The 21,507-nt window shown below is 37.7% G+C and overlaps 1 protein-coding gene across 6 annotated transcripts in view; it reads right to left on the bottom strand.

Moving 5' to 3' along the window:
- evi5b (ecotropic viral integration site 5b) overlaps positions 1–21,507 on the bottom strand; it is a 60,770-nt gene that overhangs the window by 24,262 nt on the left and 15,001 nt on the right. For 5 of the 6 annotated variants that reach the window (XM_066663099.1, XM_066663102.1, XM_066663104.1 and 2 more), the window contains 10 exons: positions 20,844–21,082; positions 10,036–10,225; positions 6,657–6,881; positions 4,919–4,993; positions 4,581–4,706; positions 3,250–3,393; positions 2,267–2,356; positions 1,710–1,807; positions 1,556–1,616; positions 845–898 (listed from right to left, as the gene is read on the bottom strand). In XM_066663099.1, coding sequence (XP_066519196.1) covers positions 845–898; positions 1,556–1,616; positions 1,710–1,807; positions 2,267–2,356; positions 3,250–3,393; positions 4,581–4,706; positions 4,919–4,993; positions 6,657–6,881; positions 10,036–10,225; positions 20,844–21,082 — 1,302 coding nt within the window. Of the gene's footprint in view, positions 1–844; positions 899–1,555; positions 1,617–1,709; positions 1,808–2,266; positions 2,357–3,249; positions 3,394–4,580; positions 4,707–4,918; positions 4,994–6,656; positions 6,882–10,035; positions 10,226–15,848; positions 15,936–20,843; positions 21,083–21,507 lie in introns of those variants that run through there. The other variant, XM_066663105.1, reaches the window with a different exon arrangement.

Raw genomic sequence — 21,507 nt, 5'->3', positions numbered from 1 at the left:
AAATCCAGTGTAAGAGTAAGTTAAAAGACAGGCAAAGCAAAGAAAAGCCAGTGGTTGCAAACAATAATTATATATATATACATATATATATATATATATATATATATATATATATATATTTCTACATTGACATTGTGGGTACCATGCTCATATCAAATCAAAAATTAGGAGATTAGGTCAGACAGGTGGGTTTTTGGTCAGGAATCTGGTTATGCATCTCATGCAGGAAGTTAAAGGGTACAAAGGTGGGTGGGGTTGAGGCGGGGTGGGGTTATTTTGGGTTTGGTTACGTGTTTCCTTCTTTATTCTCGGAGCAGCAAAAACGACTCAGGTGTCCCGCACATCATGCACAGCGTCACGAGATCCGAACAATCAATGCCCCAGCATGTAATGCTGCAGTATTAGCTGCTTGCATGCTGCATTCATGAACTGTGTCAGACTGTAGCTCATAAATATCCAGCCTGTGTGGCCACATGGTTAGTGTTACGGAGTGCAGGAGCCTTTCATATCTGTCATTAGCCTGACAAACATGGGCAACAAGCTGGGTTTTTACTTACCTGTTTCAAAGAACACAGTTAACACATGCAATTAAGGCTGCCCACTGTTGAACACACAAGCTAAAATGTATTGAGGCCCCAGTCGTGAGCAAGTATGTATGTTATTGAGAGTGAAGATGCACAGCCCAGTTAGTAAGTGTGAGCGCTCTCTGAGAGAGGAGTCATGAACCAGCACGAGATGAAATAACATGATAGATGATGGCAGGGTTCTGATGCATTTGATTTGTATGAAATGGTTTGATGAACTGTGTTCGGCTCCACTTATGCAACACCTCACTGCCACTCACTTTCTCCAAGGTGTCTATCCTCTGCTTCAGCAGCCTGTTCTCTGTGCGTAGCCTCTGCAAATAAGAGACCAAATTAGCCAGTCATTAATGCCCTTTGATTTCTAATTTGTTCTTGCAAACAATTTAAGTCAAATGATATTTAACGCTATAAAGCACTTTGTTAACAGAGTTTTAAAGAATGATTCAGCAAAAAAAATTAATAAATCAATTGCACATCATTTTCCAACACAGACTTGCTTTAGGACAGTGGTTCCCAATCATTTTCTGCATTGCCGACAATATTTTTGAGCACCCCACTTCAACACACATATTTTGCTTCCAACCTCCACTGGAATTAATTTTAAAACATTGTAGCTCATATAAAATTGGTACTATCTTATTGCTCAAAACTACATAAAGTGACAAATCACTTTTACAGTGAAAGTATTACTAGTGTCATGCATTCATGTCTGTCATCCATTTGTCTTGCTGCAAGGATTGAAAAACAAAAAGGTAATGATAATAACAATTATAACAACATATGATAATGTAACCATTTTTTTAACCTAAATAATTCTGAACTATTTCACTGGTCTGCTGGTCATAAGGAAATGTTCACCAAATGCAAATGGAAGAAGGTGAAAAAGTAATAAATGATATGACAGGGACCATTCACAACACAATTCATTTCACACTCAAATGTTTTAATTTGTCAAAAAGAAATGTTCTCACCTTTATCTCGACCTGTTCCTCCATCTCCTTGGTTTTTATTGTAGTGTATTCCTTCTCTAACCTGCACAAGGCACAACATAAAACACTCAGATTAAAACTGTAAACCAGCTATTCCTAGAAATATTTGCATGTTTTTGAGAGAGTAAATACTCACTTTTTCATCTTCTTGGCATTATATTTGACTTGGTAAGCAACTTGTATAACTTTGTCTGGTCCACTGTCCAGCTGGTGAGGGATGACCTTCTGAAAGTACTAGAAAACAAGACAAGGATGCTTGGGACCTACAGTACTTTTCAAAGATTTAAATGATAGTGGTAAATAATTTTGAAGATAAATCTCCACTAAAATATTAAGCTCCTCTTTAAAGATAATATCAAAGTAGTGCCAAAATAAGTCTGCAAGAGAAGCTCTCAGAAACATCACAGTTTGAGAGAGAAAGATACTGAGAGATGTGATAAAAGGTAAAACTAAACACTAACACTTTATTTTATGGCATTGTACATACAATTACAAGACAAAACTACCTATCTTTCCAAAGGCTTATTCTAGCAAGTATTTGTTGAAATAAAAGCTGCTTTAGTTATCTTTAAATTGACAATCTTTAGTTATACAAAAGTTTAATGTTGCCTTATGAACAACTTGCACTTAAGAGTGATTAACTCAGCTTAAGAAAAAAGTAGGTTTTACATATACATTTTTAAAAATGCAAACCTGCAACATGCCCTCCATGTCCAGCTGAATAAGCTCTGCCTGATTCATCTGAAGAATGGCCAAGCCTACACGAAACACTATCTCCAGACCCTACAATCACATCAGCATAGCAACATACTTAATTAAAAAAAAAGACAAACAACTACAACAAAATATCTGCAATTATCATAATCAACCAGGAGATGGCGCCATGTGCTAGCATTCTATACATTGACTTCCATCTACATGTCATAAAATACAGTGTCATTAATACAAAAGCAAATCTTAACTGTTGAGAGTGTAAAATAACAATTCATTTTTCTATTTTTTAACCATTTATATGCCCTAATATTACAATATTCTATAATACATGAAAAAAATAAATAATATGTCTTATGTAAAATAGCAGTGTAATCTCATTTGAATTTAAATTTCTCATTCATAGGTGGTTTTTTTGTTATCAAACTGAAATTTAAAAATACAGTAACGTGCATTTGCCTAAATAGTATTGCATTTTCATTAACAGCTATTTAAATTATTTATGAGAAAATATTCTTATGATGGTGTTAATATGAGAATTAAACATTTAATCATCTTATACATTTGCACTCAGAAACAATGTTTAAATTCCATTTCAAATCAATCTCCTCCTTATGCTAGAAAAATGGAGATGAAAACGCATTCCAGATTTTATGTTTATGTCCGTGGTCTTCACCCAGCATCACTGTGTTTACTGAGGAGAAATAGTACTGAATAGTTTTGTACTTTGTCACCCCAGGGTCATTAAAAAACAGTGTGGTGGAAGAGTTTGGAACAGTGATTTGTTTATTTTCTGATCTGGAATGAATTGACTCAAATTAAATTAAATTATTGATTAAATTATGTTCACACCTGACAACATCGGTTTTCATCTCCTGCTCTCAGTTTATCAACCCCAAGTCTGATCAATCACAAAACTAGATTAAAGATTCTATACAAGTCATGTTGTGTAAACATTTTCTCACCTCACACATGAAGATATCGAAGATCCGTGTAGCAACAGGCAAGGGAAAGGAGGTGAGAAAGATTGTGAGAAACCATGATGAGGCATACATGGAAGTGTGGAAACTCTGAGCCTGAAAATGCATGTGCAGCTCAGGCAGCTGCTCCTGATGGAAAAATAAAGAACAAAGAAGAGTCAGAGCATGGAGAGGGAAAGACAGCACTGTAATCATTTTTCCCTTTCATCTCTGAAGGAACCAGTGATATGTAACCACAGTAAGACTTTGTTCTTTAGACTCCTTCTGAAGCAAAGCTTTATTTATGGAAATAAGACTGAGGAAAATGAGTGTCATACAAACCCAATGTATATCATGATTCAAATTTTACATCCAATGTGTTATACAATTTTGAGTTTAGGCTTATATTCCATTATATACGCTTGTTCAGCTTACAGTCTGCTTATAATGCTGTTTCTTTTATGGCCCCTGGAGATCATATAGCAAGGCTCATTCTGTTTGGTCTGTTTTGTTTTCATTTTAAAATCTTTGCTTTGTAGAGATCAGCCTTTTAACTATCGGTAACAAATGTATACACCGTTTATACATTCATTTTCTGTAACCACGTCATCCTGTTCACCATGGTTGTGGTGGGTCCAGAGCCCACACAGTGTCATTGGTCTTTAAAAACCCACACATTTCACACTGTGGTCATGTGCAGTATGAGGTAAAATGTCCTGTTCAGTGCCCTGCTCTGGTTAGAACTGAGAATACTCATTTCAATTTTAACTACTACTGTAAAACCACTAGTTTAAGTGAGATTCTCCACACTATACATTTGCCTTCGCCTGAACAGAAAAGGCTATGCTCTCTTTGTAATGAAATATACATTTGGCCTGTGTCCTTTCAGCACTGACAATATCCATGATAAGAACAGGAGGGCATGTAGTGATGATTTATTTATCACAATATGCCATCCTATTGTTTCTGTCAGCTTAAGTGTCTGTGCAGGGGTCTGTCCATTTTCAACTACAACCCAAGACAACAGACCTGCCTAAACAAGGTCTTAAAGTCTGAATACTGAGACAGCTGGGTTAGATTAGGAATGTCCAGTCATGGTTCTGGAGGTCTGGAATAGAGTATAGCTGGATTTATTTGCTCAAACAGAGCTAGTAATAAGGCTGGAGCTGTAGAGTTACATCATGGATGTTTGAGCAGACAAATCACTAAACTGTGCTGCAATAATAACCTCCAGGAGCGCAGATGAACGCACCTAGGTTTAAAAAAAAAAAAATCATCAGGAAGATCTGTAGCAACAGAGTTCAGAGTGAAAAACATGACGTGCTGTTAGCACTTACCTGAATCATACATTCAAACTGGTACATGCAGAGGCCCAGTTCAGCCATGCTAGGTTTGAATAGTTCCCTTAAACGGTAATCCTGCATCAGCTTAACAAACACACAGAATGCCTCCTCTTCCGGCATCTAATCACATACAAATCAACTATTAGAACATCTTTCACAAGCTTGAATGGCTTATATAACCCTTGTGAAGTGATACCTTCCTAAATAAAAGGATTTTGCATCATCAGCAACAATTTCATAAACTATGTCACTTCACATTGGGGATTACTCGGGACAACACTGTTATATTTTTCAAACTATATTCAGTTTATTTCAGACTCTTCAGTTATTACCTGCATGAGCAGAAGGCCAACAATGAACGCACTCCCCTGGCAGTAGCCCACTTCCCTGTCCACCAGAGAGTAAGCCTGGAACAACAGGAAGTGAGCTCAAATAAGTCACACAGGGATTTATTCTCACACACACACACACACAACATAGGTTGGTGAGCTTGACTCAGAGATTTTCAGGTCAAGATGTAACTGCAGAGTCAAGTGCTTTATATTTGGCCTTACAGCTGCACACACATATATAAGCAGTGTAGAATGCATCAATATGCGAGTTGAAAATATGAAAATATTTCAGAGGAGTATGAGTCCTCATTTTAGATCTTGGTTTCTGTCCTGGAGCTCTTCCTTGATTCAGTCAACGTTTGTTCACTATGGCCTAGGACCTGAAATTTGGTAAAAATGCTTTGTGACAAATCCAGTGGTAAAATGTGCTCTAAATTAAAATGTAGGTGTCTGCCAATGCCAATATCAAAATTACTATTTCATTTTAAAGTTAAAATTGCATTTATTTGTACTAGCATTACAACCTTATTAATTTCGTCTAGGTCAGTAAAATTAAAATTAAAAAACCTAAATCTGGGTAATCTAGGTCTCATGTGCTACCACAGTACAATAAATACGTCAAATATCAGTCAAATCTCAAAATCTATTAAGTGTCATCTCTAGCCCAGTGCCTTTTGTTTAGAAGCATGCCTGCAGCCCAAAGTATTTCTAATTACAATAAAATATGTATAATCAAGCAATAATTTGCTATCACATTGAAGAAATTGTGGGTGGTGTGGTGGACACCCTCAAAGCAACTTCAAATATAAAGCATTTATATTAACAGAGTTCAAAATCCTCAGATCATAACATATCTCATCGTTTCCCATACAATACTACCCAAAATAACACTTACCTTTTGTTTAGACAGCACTAAACCTAATCCTAGCACTAATGAATACTGCTTGCAACCAAAAGGAGCATTGTTCAGCAAACTGCAGACTAGTGACTCAGGAAACTAATGTGATTTTGTCCTGAATCAGCTGCATCTGAAGGAAATTTAACAGGAACTGAGCAAGATTCTCTCCACCGACAAAAGAGCTTCAATCAACAGCACAAACATGTTATGTAGACAGGGAAATTGTTCAACTGATGTGCAGAAACTGCTTGAAAATAATGGCTCTGAATTCTCTATGATATAATTGTGGAAATGTGCCTTAAGGTTCTCAAGTTATATTTTAGTTAGGACAGGAATATATCAAGGGCTATAACTCAGGAGCCAAACCATGCATCACAGGTTTTTGTCCATGTTACCCCAAAGAAAAGAGTAGGGCATGCTCTGCTATGGATGGGTTTGAACCCAGTTATATAGGAAAATGGAACAAAAGAGACAGGACATCTGTTTAAAGATAAAATAAATGAAGTTAACCTCCTTTCTTATAATTTCTTCAAGTGGCATATTGTTTTCACCTTCACCATTAGGGTATTTAGCACTACAGCTATCAGATGAGCTTAGGTTCTTTCATCTTGTCTTTTTAATAAAAAAATCCACACTACATAAATTTCATATTAGTTTCACATTAGTTACTGAATTCTTAAGGCAAATAACTGTAAAGACATGGGGCCTGTCTGTACTAATTCGATTTTTTGCCATATTAATCCTTTAAGGCCATTGCCACAAACATTGTATTGGTTGCTGAACCCATGATGTCCTGAGCAAAAACCAAATGTTTCCAAATGAAATCTGAAATGTCTCTACCTTCATGACATTGAATAGAACCTCCTGGCCCAGACTGTCCTTCTCCTTGAAGAACTCATGCTCTGGGTAAGTCCGGGCGATGTCCCTGCGGATGAGCTTCTCACAGGGAGATGTCATCTTCAGCAGCTCAGAGTACTGGTCTTTTATGGGCAAATTCTGGGCACTGCATAGTAGCTGCCACACTATTGCCCGGAAGTGATGTGGGATGCCCTTCCTGACTAGTTCCTGTGAAGACACAGATCCATACACTCAGAAAAAAGAACAAGGCTATAACTAATGACAACCACATTGGATCCAAGATCAATTTACTACAGCAATAAGTAACCACAGGTCATGCAATACTGAGATTGTATTCATATATTGCAGTCATTCTTTTAACTGTCTTTTTTTGTCATAGGACTTAAAATAATATACTTGTATAGTTGTGCTGAATCCAGTAGCCATATAAATTCTATGCCCTATTTACTTACAAAATTACCACTGCAGTGTTAATGCTAGTTTTTCTTAATTATGTTCTCTGTTGTATTGGTACCAAGTTAATTATGCTAGACAATCTACTCCAAACTCTGGGCCTTATCACAACAATATTTCACAACCTCTAAAACATTCAAATAACATTCTACACTTACTAATTTTATTCAGTTTTATTATGTTTTTAGGTTAGGTTATTTAGGTCATATTTATTTTATTTGTCATGGTAAATAAATATTTTAACATACACAGCTTCTGCCTGATGATTTTTCCAACATGTACCTCAGTCAGGATAATGCCATTTTATGCTGCTAAATATAAACTGGACAGGATGTCTTCACCAAAACCTTGAGCTGTTCCAGCTTAATATTACTGAGGGGACTTCATTAAGCTGGTTCCTCAACTGAGGAGGACAATATACAGCTCAGCGGTGTGCAGCTGGTCATTCCAGTGAGGGGCTATGACTTGAGTCCACCCACCCACCCATCCCTCAGTCCTGAGGAAAGCTAGAAGACAAGAGTCTTTTGTTAAAACAGTGCTGAAGGAGGCTTTTAGGGGCCTTAAGATCCTTTGTTAAAGCACACAGTAAGCACTCGACACATTTTCTTCTGTTTAGTCATAAGCTTTATATCAAGCTGATGGTGTGAGGATGAAATGGAACTGGCCTCCGTTTCAATATTTTACAGAATATGTGAGACATCTTTAAAGTTAATAATGCTATGTTCTATTCAACTGCATTACAATATCGGACTATGGAAGTGAACCTAAATATCCCCCTCAAACAAACATTAAGACATTAACACCAGAAACTGGAGCGTTCACTTCACTAACTGTGAAATGAAACAACCCACTACGGTTTTTGTGGTGTGCGTGTAACAAGAAAGTCAGTATACAAGGGATTAACCGAGTCATTTTGATTTTGTGCTGTAACTCATGTAGAGCACAGAGAATTTAAAAAGTAGTCCTGCCTGCTCATCTGTGTCTCCAATCACAGTGTGGAGAAATAAAGGGCCCGAATAAAAATGGTGAAAACGAGAATGGAGAAGAGAGAGAGAGCTATGGCTCATTCCCATTTACTTTGTGACAACGGGCTATAATATGTCCCCAATAATGCTGCATCAGTTATGTATTACACACACATTGTGTGCAAAAGTAAATAATGCTAAATACTGATATATCAATGATTGTATAGTTACAAGTTTTGCTATGAGTTTACTCATTACCAAATCCCTACTTTTTAAACATTTCTATGAGTTGTGTTGGTTTGAAGTGAAGAACCATATGTGAAACATTCCTGAGGAATTTAAAGGCCATTAAGACTTGTTTTAAATGTGCACTTCAGGGAAGCAACTGGGTCAGCATCCTTGGTTCACACCTAGGGATCAAATGAGAAATCTTTTAAGGACATCTTGTCCCACTCTCTGATGTGAAGCTCTAACCCACTCAGAATTACCCGACCCCTTTTTTGACCACTGGGGACCTAGAGGAGTTTCAGATTTTGAAATTTGCCAAGATTAATTGCCGGAGCAATGCTGGTACATATACCGAGCTACGAATATGTTCAAAACAAAGGCTATGACTCCCTGTGAGACTAAGTACATAGAGAGTATGGGTTTTTTCCCTTAGGGCTCAACATTAACCTGAAACAGAGTAAGAGCAGCTGTCAGCACTGCATACAAATAAGTCCATGCGGTGATAAACGAAGAGGAGTGCTGCTGAAACTGCAGAAATTTACAACAGTTTTCTTCCCTCCAGTCACAAAACAAATGAAGAGGCGAGTCATAGCAAATGTGCAGTGTCTGCACAGAACAGCAATAATTCAATAAGACGCAGAGGCAGAACGGATTAAGACGTTGGTAGTAGAATAATTTAATAGTCATTTTGAAAATAGCTGTAAACAAATGATTATCTTAAACTGAAATACAATGCCATATTACTTCAATGTCAGTCTAAGTGTTTCCTTTGTCACAGCATAGCACTAACAACTCTGAGTGTTATTTGGTGGTATGAAATGTGTTTTTCAGTGCATATGAAGGTATTAACTGAACATTGTTAGCAATTTTTTGTAATATTAACAAAAAAAATTAAAAATTAAAAAAACAAATACACTTCAGAGATTTCTTCACAAAAAAAAAAAAAAAAAAAAAAAAAAAATCACACATACTGTAAGGCAGCTGTCCTAAATCTAGAGTGCCCCTAATGAACTCGCTCCCTCAGCCTAAGCTACTCCCTCTATTGTTAGCTGCCTGTACAGAGACAGTGCTAAAAATTACCAGCAGAACTCAGCACATAAGTTCTGGGGCATTAAGATAAGGTTACTAACTCGGAGCACATTTCAACCTTGCACTCTCCGTAGCTTTGCTACAGGTTCTTAAACAAAACAAGTTGCAAGTGGCAAGTGTCCCACACAACAAAAGAAAAGAGAAAGGCTCCCATACAAAAGTTTATTTAAAATGTATTTTATTTGTTTAATTAAATTGCCATACACAGGGGGTCCTTGACTTACGTCGCGTCGTAAACCGATTTTTGGTGTAAGTCGGAACATACGTAAATAATGCACGTAAATAACATACTGTAAACACTTATCCTATCCTAACACACTTATCCTCCTCGGTCCCAAGGACGTCTTCGCCATTTTTTGTGCTTAACATGACACCGATTAGGAGCACCGGAGCTTATACTGAAATGAGTGGTAATTTTGGCCAGCTAAGTAAGTTTTTCTTAGGTTGACGATTCTAAAAGTGAGCAGAACTTTGTGCTTTTAAAGAAAAGAAAAAAAAGCTTTAAAAGTATTTTAGATCATTTTCCACACTTTCATCCCCACTTTGGTAGCATCATAGACTCATCATAGACTAAAGGTACTAAAAAGGGAACAGTGACCAAAACTCATGTGTAAAGGTGTGTTTACCTTCAGCTGCTTCTCTTTCTTCTTGCGCACATCCTCCCACTCATTGACGATTCGCCCCCATAATATCCACGTGTCCTCCTCCAGATGTGAAAGGTTGGAGGAGGCAGAGGAACTCGACACCAGAGATGAGCCACTGTTCCGCCGAGAGCCATTGACGGAGCGTAGAGACTTACTGTCAGTCTCCAATAACCTGTAGTTGAAAACAGACCATCAGGAATATAGAAGATGTGGCAAAGCTTTGAGTGGTCAGTCAAAACATGTACGGTCTTATTTAAACAGCATATTAAGTATTCTCAAAAGGCTACACTGAAATATGACATAGAAATGTAAAGTAAATGGCCCTGACAAAAGTAAATTTATTTTAAAAATGCAAAGATATTTGTAGTGGGAAATTTTTACTGAGTGTAGGGTCATTTAGATTTACTGTCTTTACTTCTGAGTTTAAAAAAAAAAAAAAAAAAAAAAAAAAAAAAAAAAAAAAAAAAAAAACACCTCTCCAAATTAAATTCTACTGCTTCATAACTGAACACACAATATATGAACTGGTTGCCCTATACAGAATCTTGTCCAAAAAGCAGTTCAGGTTGAAACATTTGTCAAAATGTGAACAAAGATGACTGTGTAAATTTTCATGACACCACCAAAATATATGGCTCGGGGAATGGATTTTTTGTGTAATAACAACAATAGACCAAAATGTTAAATCATAAATCAATACCACTTTTAAAAAAAAGCAATTTCAATCTATTTAACTTTTCCATGACACTGGGCCTCTAAAGCCACAATAACAAGAGTCAGGATGATTTTAAGGATTAACAACTGCTTGGTTAATTAAAATAAATTAAAAACAGGCTGATCAATTTTAAGCTGAAAAGTGACTGTGCACGAAATAATATACAGCTTTAAAAGTGATTGTTGTAAGTAGAATATGGAGAGATGGAATTCAAATGGGATATGGCCCTTTTAAACAAAAAAAACACCCTACACCAAATGATCATCTAACCAAGATCACTAAACTCAGACTGTAAGTTTCCCTAAGTTCCTTGCTAATGAAATAACAGGCAGTAGCAAAGAGAGGGTGTGACAGAAAAATGTGCTTCCTTCCTCTAACTGCATCAACTTATGCAGCATCACGGTTTGCACAGGTTTGGCAAAGCATTCAGAATTCTTAATCATTGTAAAAATCAAGTGACATAAACCTAACAAGCTGGTGATAACGTTATGTAAAAACTATTGAATACAACTGACTTAGGGAGACTGTGTATTGTTACCTTTTTACAAATCAACTTTGGTCTCCATAAAGGCTTAAAAATCAGTATTTGTGCAAAAAGAAACAATGAACAAGAGTGTCTGGATCAGCAAATAGGCTCTGAAGAGGAAGTGTACTCATTAAATGCATATACTTCTCAGCATCAGACGTATAATGATTATGTGACAATTAAATGAAAAACAAACAAACCATTATTGATTAGCTGTAAAAACCTCTGAGCTAAGAGTTCAGTACTCATTTATAGAGGCCTAGCAATAAATCACACTGCTTAGCCCTGAACGTGAAACAATCACCTTCTATGAACATTTTATGAATTGAGGCAAAGGATAGTTCAGAGTTTCAGATATTACAACCCAGAGCTTGATAGTATCAGATTTAAAAAAAAAAAGGGGGGGGGGGGGGAGTTACACCACATGAGAGGGTGCACATAAGCAGGGGTATAGCAGCAAAATTCTGCACAAGCAGTAAACCCATTTTGTGCAAGGGGTGAGGGTACCTGTCCCCAGACACTACATGTAGGCTATGACACACAATTCAATCCATCAATCAACTAATTTATTTACCCAAAACATTACATTTACATTAGTTAGCAATATTTATTGTGATCTTTAAAATATATTAATATTTAAAGGAAAATAAAATTCCTGTAAAGAATCCTCAAAGGCCCTCCCCGCACTTGGGGCTCTGGTAATTCAGTCCCTCTTAATCTGTTTAAAAAAAACAGATTAAAAGTCTAAAAGGCCTACATGACATTCTGCTGCTGATTGGACAAGAATGAGCCAAATCTGCAGGTATATAGTTCTAAATCAGTATAAAATCCTAAAAAAAGACAAAAACACACACTTGAGTTAAAAATACCACAAATTTGACGATGCAATAAAACGTTAAAGCTAAACTAGTCCATCAAAAGTAGAACACAATTATAATTAAATACATATTTGTTAAGGAGTTTCCGATGGAATTAAAAACCAGTGCAAAAAAAAATATTAACCTGGATTAGAAGCAGCTTTTATCTGACAGCCAGTATTGACATTAAGAGAAAACCAACAGAAGCTGTAGTTCAGTTCCCTTGGTCCAAATCAATCAGGAAACTAAACAGCTACGTTAGTCCTGTTTTACTTAGCATTCACACTGACAAAGTTAACTCACACTGTCCTATCAAAATATGTCTTATGCCATGTCCAGTGTTCGATTTGTATAAATGCATTTGATCGGAGTGAGTGCTTAACGATCACTGTAAAACTGTACAAAAAAACCTGACCTCTGCATTTAACCAATCCATGGCAGCGAACACACTCACACTAGTGATTAAGAACAGTACACACACACACACACCATCCTAAGCACCTGGGAAGCATTTTGGGTGCTAGGGCACTTGGTTAGGAACAGCCATGGGGGAACAACTAAACCGGTGACCCTCGAGTACCAAGTCTGTTACTATAATCATTAGGCCATTAGGTTAATTTAGAAACAGAGAGATGTAATATTTTTAGCTTAAAATTACAGCTTCATAATCTTTGTGATGATTAACTGACCTGTAATTGAGAGACAAGGAGTCTCTGTCACTGCAGAAACTGCATTATGTAACTTTCTTGAGGAGGGTAGGGAACCACTTTCCTTCCCCTTGATTTCTGATTTCTGTAAAAAATTATTATACCCTGCAAATGTAGGGGAACCTCCAGGAGTGAAAATGCAAAACCTTGTTTGCAAAAAAGTGTTGTGGACTATACGCTGGGTGTTTAAGCACTTTTTTGTTGAAGTGTTTAAATAAAAAGAGTTTAAGAGTTTACTTATTTTATTTATACATTACAAAAACTGATAAAGAATCAGTTACTTTCCATTTTAAAAACAGAAATCTACTATATCCAGCTACTTTGTAGTTCCTGAATGAACCAGATTTTCTCCATGTGGTTCACCCCCATAGCGAGCAACCAGGTTTAAAACAGGATCTGTACAGATACTCTGCTACATCCAGGCCACTAGGTGTCAGTATAACAATCGTTTGTCATTGTGAAAAATCATGACTAGAGACAATGTCTCCTGCTTTAAAGTTTAGGAGTTTTAGCCAAAACTATATCATTGATTATTATGCATTTACCTAGCTGTAGGTGCTTTGAAGCGACAATTTAGCCCTGAATCACAGCCACACAAGCCAGCAAGGCTATGTAGAGAGGCACAGTGTCAGAATGGCAGTGAGGGACTGATCTAAGGTCAGCTGAACAAGAGGCAGAATTACTCTGGCCCCAACAAACTGACAGCACACAAAAGTCATGGAAACCTGATCTCGGAAAAAAGCAGTGAGGCCAGGCCTCAGGAGCTCCCGCGAGTTACGTCATGCTCTGTATTCCGAGGCTGGGTTTGGTTTCATCCACATTTGGGTCAGACATGGGGAACAGGGAGGAGATCTAGCAGAGGAGAGGTGGAGAGGGTAGGGGAGTGAGAGAGGGGTCTCTGGGTGATCTTGCTGAAGGGGATTTTCCTACAGTGTGTGAATGAATGATCTCTAGTATTCCCATCCTGTAGATTTTGAAATTCTGATAAGATATTTAAGATTTTTCACAAAATGGGATGTGTCTTAACCTGAGGAACACAGTACTAGCTATTAATAAATATACTATTTATATAAATAATTAAATTCTGCTATTTTCAGGGGCACCTACTGTGGATACAAATGTTAAATTGCAAGCACATAGCATATATACTATTCTTTAATATACAGTATGCTTTAATATACTATATGCATTTTCAAATATATATTAATATACATGTTCAAGTATAAAATGAAACTGGACTCTGAAACAGCTGCCTGAATCTAAAGCCTCCATGTCCAATGCCAAGAGTGGGCTAGAGGAGTCTAAGTAGAGGTGGGAATCACAGGGTATCACACAACGATATTATCACAATAAATTGCCCTTGATAACAACAATAGCACAATGTGTATGTGTGTCAATTCCGCATATTTGACAACCAGTATGATCATGTACAACAAAACACACAGCTTACCTTCATGCCTCTAACACACATACCATAACTGCAACTTGTCCGTGTCTAAAGCCTGGCCTGCACTACAGGATAACGAGGCCAATTTTGAGCCTGATTTGCTCCTCCAGACAATCGCAAGAGGTCTCCCAATTTTAGAGGGGCCGTAAAAAATTATATTCCCAAAAAATACCGTAGTATGGGGAATAATCCATAATCCAGTCCTTATTCTGGCGATGTAGCCCTTCCCAAGTCTTTATGTGTGGGGTGTCTCACGTTAACATTGGTTAGGATTTTTAACATCCTGCAGTGTGGGCCAAGCATAAATGTGTCATCATTCCAATGTTAAAGAGCAGAACAGTTCTGTTGTGATGGTGGTGCATGTCTGTATTATATTTTAAAAAGACCATTCTAGCAAATCACACAGATTTTGTTAATTTGGTTTGTGCCTTCATTGTTGCAAAAGTCAAAGTGGGCCCATCTTTTACTTCTTTTTTTTTTTTCTTATAGTATAGTATTCTAAATATTATTGGCCATATTTTTCATGTTGTAAGAGGTAGTAAATCCGTTATGCAACTACTAACAAAATTAAATAAATGAACAAATAAATAGAAACAGAAAACAAAGTAAAGCATCAAGTCCATTTCAATGCTATTGTGATCCAGGAAGTAATTCCATTGTAAATCATTGCTTAGTTAAGTCTATCTGTAGGCCAGGTTTGTAAAATGCAGTAATAGCATTAAAATCAGCATTGTCAGCTCTTCTTCATCCTGAGAGAGATCTAAGCGGAAGATATAACTCAGAGAACACTTACTTATAGCATGACCATGAGGAATTAATCATTTTCAGCCTTTGTTATCATCAGTCTAATGAATTTGTAATACTCTGTTAGAAATTTTGTTTCATAAGTAGAAGCATTTCTGACAATCTCAATCCACCCAAGCACCCAAATTTTATGTCTCAATGTTCACATGTTTTATTCCTCTCTAACTCTTGCTTGGGTTTGGGCATTGTGATTTTAGGCTCACGTGGATCCGCTCCAAAGCATCCCATTACATGCTTATGTATGAAGATTATACAATCTGTGTCCATAATGAATGCATATTGATGTAGCTGTTTTCACTAAACATACACCGTGGCTACAAACCTTTGGACAAATAACGTATGACTAAAGACCTCATGAGAATTGGCTGCCAACTCTCATCTCTGCAAATGATTCACAGTTAGTTAAACAACGTAGAACTCCAGTGGTCACTTAGAGTTCAAACTAGGCTCCACATACCTAAGTATCCATCCAGGAAAGGGGGGGGGGGGGGAGGAAAAAAAAAACAAAACGCTGTCTCAAGATTTATCAACAGACAGAGCTAATGGGAGTCAGGCTGTCTGTCAGGATCAGCGGAAGCAGAACCACAAACAAACAAAGCTAACAAGCAATCCTGATAAGAACTGAATGCTCCCTAAAGCATTTCTAAAAGGTAGTCATCTACACTCAAAGCTAAGCTCTAAAGATTGCTAAAGCAGACAGTTTCAGAAAATTTTATAAACCTGAGGTTAAAGTGCTCACCAGCTGATGTTCATCCTGTCATGCTCACGTCAACTCTCTGTTCTAAGTCAAAATAGAGTAGACAGACAACATGCAAGTGTGTTCGAGAGACAAGCTTAAACACACACACACACACCTTATCAACAAAGTAAAAAGACCTTCAACCTGTGGGCCAAAAGTGCAAAATATTCGTCACAGAAGCATGCGCATACTGATGTAGTCTCTCCTATTTTCACATAAAAAATATGTTATCAATATCTAATGCAGCCTCTTATCAATAGATTCATATATTTCAATGAATATATGTTATGTATTTAGATTGGGAAACTTATCTGCTTCTAAAAAGGCAAAATTAATTATATAACGTGAATCAGGCCCTAGACATATAACATCTACCCCTTACTTGTAACCACTCATTTATACTCCCCATTTTTCACAAAGCTGCTGTTTGTAGTAAAACTGTATTGTAGTTCAAGTATTGAAAATTCTGTTTATAACACACAAAGGTCTGTACTCCTCCAACTGTTTGAATCACAAAAACTCCATCAGTTTATTCAGTGTCATTTAGTGTTTTATCAGCAGTTGAGAGGGCCCATGTAAAAATGCATACTTGCATCCTTGCTTTGTTAGTGTAAACATAGCCATGTTTGAGTGCAGTTATGTGTCACTTCACAAAGTGCAGAAAGCATGGTGCAGCAGCTGCAGCAAGGTGCCCGTTCAGCCACATGGGGAGAATCCAAACAGTCCACGCTTCCCGGTTCCTGAGCCACTGGCCTACTTTCGGTAGTGAGAGAGTGAGATCAGACGAGCAAGCAGGCACTCAGCGTGGGTGTTCTGCTCTTCAAAACTAATTCACTGTAATCACTGATTCTGTGTACCATCATCAAAGTGGATCGGTGTCACTGAGAGCACACTGGGAGAAACACAGCTGAACACAAATTCTTTTAGGCACTCAGTCACTGAAAGAAAATAAGGCCAACAAACCAATCAGTCTTGTGGCCAAAATTAAAATGAGCAGAATTTTAAATTACACACACACACACACGACGTCTATGATTGTGAGAAAATGCTACTCTGTGTTGTTCGCATTAAGAAGCTCTCTGTCATTCAAGATGGAACAGTACGCATATTTATTTAAAAAACAGATGTTTGTATGTGGCTGGAGTTTAACTGGTCTAAGTTTTTATTCACTGTTGCAATTACCACAGAAACTCATTTGTAACTCAAGTTGTTTAGTTTTGTAGCATTTTCCAGTAATGCAGTTACTCGTTATCTCTCGAATTTGTAGACATCTCCACCTTAAGAAATCTAAAACAGCAAAAAATAAGACAATATTAAACATCTGTGAAGAAGGAATAGAGCATTGTCCTTATCCCAGTTCATGCTTTTCAATGTTTGGCCATGAGCAGAGAGAGAAAGCCTACCATACCGTACTGAGACAGTATTGTATTTATTACTAATTTACTGACAATGGAGTTCGTAAACACAATAGACCAGTTTCCAGCATGCAAACAGACAGGAGTTTGAATATTGTGTTTCCTGATCAATTATTGTCATGCCTGCCTGGACTCAGACAACAAATCTTTGTGAAACCACTAAAATTCTTTTTTCTCAACATTAATCCTACGATTTCCTGTCCCCAGTCAGTATTATCTGATTCATTTTTTATTTCAGCCAAGCTAATAATCATAAAGCCATGTTTTAATTAATTGGCCATCACAATAGGAAGGCAATTATTGCTTGGAGTTGTATAAGTTTACTTAGTTAAATGTTACAGTTAAACAAGTCGGACGAAATCGGCATATATGGAGATAGCTCCTTATATAATGGGCAACAGCTCTTTCATGGGATCATGGTTGATTACTTTTTTTGTAATTAATGTCATATCTTTGTGAATGTATGGAAATTAAGCAGCTCTGTTGGTCATCATTTTCCAATACTGAAAAAATATATAAAAGTAGATCAAGGCAAATGGCACCACTGCTGCAAGAATGTGCCTTTAAAATGGAAACTGTAAGCACTGAGCTACTGCACATGAAGGATTACATTACCAAATAATAAAAATGAATTTAGTAATTAGTTCAGATTCTCATGTACTATCCATTGTAACAGTGTCACACAGCCCTTAAAGAGATGGGAAAACCTGTTGCGAAATGTTCCCTCAGTGAAAGTGTTAAATAACTACAGTATCAAACATGTGCGGACCAATACTTTATCCGCTTGTTTCAGGTTACTAGGCAGCAACAACTGTGACTAATACATAACATAAGATAACAGTAAGACTTCATGACTGCCAAAAAAGCCAAGGTGACTAGAAAGCCTACTACAGTGAGTCATCTGTGCTTCAGGAGTTCCCCCAGTACTCTCTGTGTACTTTACCGGATTTTCTCCTCAGTCTAAGAATACTTCCTCTAATGTCACTCTAAACCAAACACTGAAAGTTGGTCTGCTAAGCCACAGAATAAAAAGTCCTACAGCAGTGATGTCAAATTATATTCGTAGAAGGCCACAGCACTGCAAGAATGTGATTTCAACGCTTTATCAAACAAACTCCCTCAGATTCTCCTCAGAGAGGCTAGCAGCTCAAATAAACATTCACTAGATACTACATGTTAGGTTCACAGAAACCTTTAGAAGTGAAGAATGGAATTATAATTTACTTGACCATTTTCAGCCCAACCAGAAATGCAGTCTACTCTCAGTCAGTGGAACTACTACGGATTAAGCTGAGGGTCAGACTGGACCCTAGGCACTGATGTGTTTGAAGCTGTGCTGTTTTAATGGCAGACCACGGTGAGGGTTGGGCTGTATCAAAAGCACAGCTGCGACCATGGTTGCCTGAGCAGGAGCCGGGGTCAGAGGTCAAATGTCCTGAATCCCAAGCGGGGCATCAGTTTCATCAGAGAGAAAGATCACAGGCCAAGTCAGGTCACCACACTTATAAAATATAACGTGATGCATAAAATAAGAAAAATAAACAACTTTTTTTTGTTTACTTAATAAATGTGTTTCCTACACAGTGTCCATTCGTCTGTTCTAAAATCTAAACCTTATATTTTTAGTTAATAAATTCCTTAAGCCGTACATTTGTCCAGGTCCTCTCACGTACCACTTCTTGCTGCTTCACGTACCACAGTTTGCAAACAACTGGTATAGAGCATTTTTATTAGTGTTAAGCTCAGTCCTAAAGCAGCTCTTTTACTTGTTTAAGATACAGGCTTTTTCACATATCACGAGTTTCTATTAGTCTTCACTGAACATTCATATACTGAATTTCATATCTGACAAACATGACAAACTCACTCCTACACTCATTTACATTACACATTCTACTCTATGTCAGCCCAACACTTTCAAATTTCGATTCCCTCTATGGCCACACTCAAACACACGAATGACACATCACACAAAGCACCCCTTCAGATGTTAATGCAAACAGAGAAATTGCTTCTTCAAACCTGAATGCCAATTTTTTCTCCAAACCACAGACAGAGAGCATTCTGTTTGCATGCCTATGCCCATTTCCATGTGAACACTGGCTGTAGACTGGCTCAGAGAGAAAGAGGGAGGGAGGAAGGGGAGAGAAAGAGAGGGAAAAAAAAAAAGCTAGCAGCTATGAATTTCCAGAGGGAAACACATTATGCCCTGTTCTCACCGGCCTGACAACACAAACCAGCCACAGAACAGAGGCACCACCATGTTAACACCATGTCAGTGCTCTTACCGTATCAGTGTAGTGGTACGGTAAACACTTAGAGGAGAAGAATCTAAATTTAGGCAACTGTAGTGGTGGTGCTGCTATGAAAGAAGCAGTGCATATATTCAAAGTGTATATACCAAACCTGTTTTCAGTGTTTAGATAATGTTTGCTTTCACTTGATTAATGTAAGCACCCCAAGTCACAAACCACATCTGTAGGTGTTCAGAGACCGATCTTGACCACACATAACACAATCAGCCTGATATAATTCTAATGTCTGACAGTGTATAAAACACCAGTATTAGCCAATTAACACTCATTTTCACTCTAAGAAATAAACCAGAAACAACGGTGGTGATGTGATTGCTTCTTTTTAAATGGAAAAGTACAATGGAATCTCACCAGATCAAATTGGGTTTCACTTTTAGTCACATTTTCTAACAGAATTCAAAAAAGATAAAATCTAGGCATGAAACATGTTAACAGATAGTGTTTCAAGCCTCAGTCAAAAACATCTTAACATAAACATCTTTCACACTGTTGAGTCAAATGATTCCCAAAGCCGTATTTGTGTCATTCTATGCCACTGTGGACTCCTGAGACCGGTTACAGTTTCTTTTTCATTTTTTGTGCTGCTAAATAAATACGATGATGTACTGAAGAAAAATTATACACAGCACCATACATAGCTCAGGGAAACTTAAGCTAATGGCTCCACACACCATAGAATACTCTAGATTTCAGTTAACTGTTAATCCTTTACCAGTCCAGCCAGAATTGAAGTGGAAAAATGTCATGGTCAAAGGGCCTTTGAAACTATATACTGCAAGGCCAAATGGTGCTTAGCAGAGAAAAGAGGCTACAGCAAACCCAAAAAAGTCAAAATGGCAGCTTGTTCAAGTCTGTAACAGATCTAACACTTAAGGAGCTTCCTCTCCCAATTTCATCTTTCAGTTTTCATGCTATTTAAAGTGTCAGTGTGCATGGGAGGCAAATTCACCCTTCCACCATAGAATTAAATGTTTAGGCTCAAGACTCTTATGATAATGATTTAACAGTATACATGTTATTTAAACATTAAAACCCTTGTGTACAGGGTTGAGTGGAGCTGACCAAATCTCATCCAGCCACCAGATCAGAAGAAAGTCATATTAAACATAAGGCACACGGACTGTCAAAGCAGAGAGAGCCACTGCGAACTTTAAAAAGGAGGAAGAGTTCTTCTCTATGCCATTTATAAAATTAGCTTTGTTTGGTACTAAACAGAAATCAGCCATCGTAACTGGTGACACAGTAGTCAAGTCGCTTGCTCTTACCTGTTCTGCTCCTCTAGCTTGGCCAGCAGCTCCACATCGTCCGGGCTGAGCTGGGAAGGGGACGGCGTCGATGGCGAGAGGCCGGGTGAAGTCAGAGAGATGGTGGACGAGCCCGCTGTGGTGTGCAGCGATGAGGGCGTGGCCACCTGGCTAGCCATCTGACTGACCGTGTGCGACACTGAGTTCTTCACCCATGAAAGAGTTGAACTCAGCTTACCAGCTACTTTGTCTGTCGCCACCTGTGAAAGATTCAGATGGTTAGACACGAGGTCATTTGCATGGCCTGAACACAAACAAGCTGTCACTTTACAAGGTGCAGTCAGACACAGCTGTACAAGCTAAGATCAAAAAGTATTGCATTCTGAGCAATAAAATTTAGTTTTGAAAGTACATGTCAGCCTCCTTGAGCACTAGTTTGATTACAGTAATGATGGTTCTCTCTCACTCCCCAAGCCTCACTTTTCCGCTGGCGCAAACTAAAATTGTTTGAATACTTATCATGAATATTCAAATATTAAAATTTGTCAGCAAGCATATTCCTTGTTCCTGTAAAAGAAATCTCTATCAAACAAGGCAAGTGCCAACCACATTTTCACACGTCCATTGTCAAGAGCCAGTTACTCTGAGCAAAATCCAGGAGAGCTGGACCTTTCCTATCCAGCAG

Source organism: Hoplias malabaricus, chromosome 3 (genome assembly GCF_029633855.1).
Source record: "Hoplias malabaricus isolate fHopMal1 chromosome 3, fHopMal1.hap1, whole genome shotgun sequence".
Lineage (NCBI taxonomy): Eukaryota > Metazoa > Chordata > Actinopteri > Characiformes > Erythrinidae > Hoplias > Hoplias malabaricus.
This window is presented reverse-complemented; position numbering and strand designations above follow the sequence as displayed.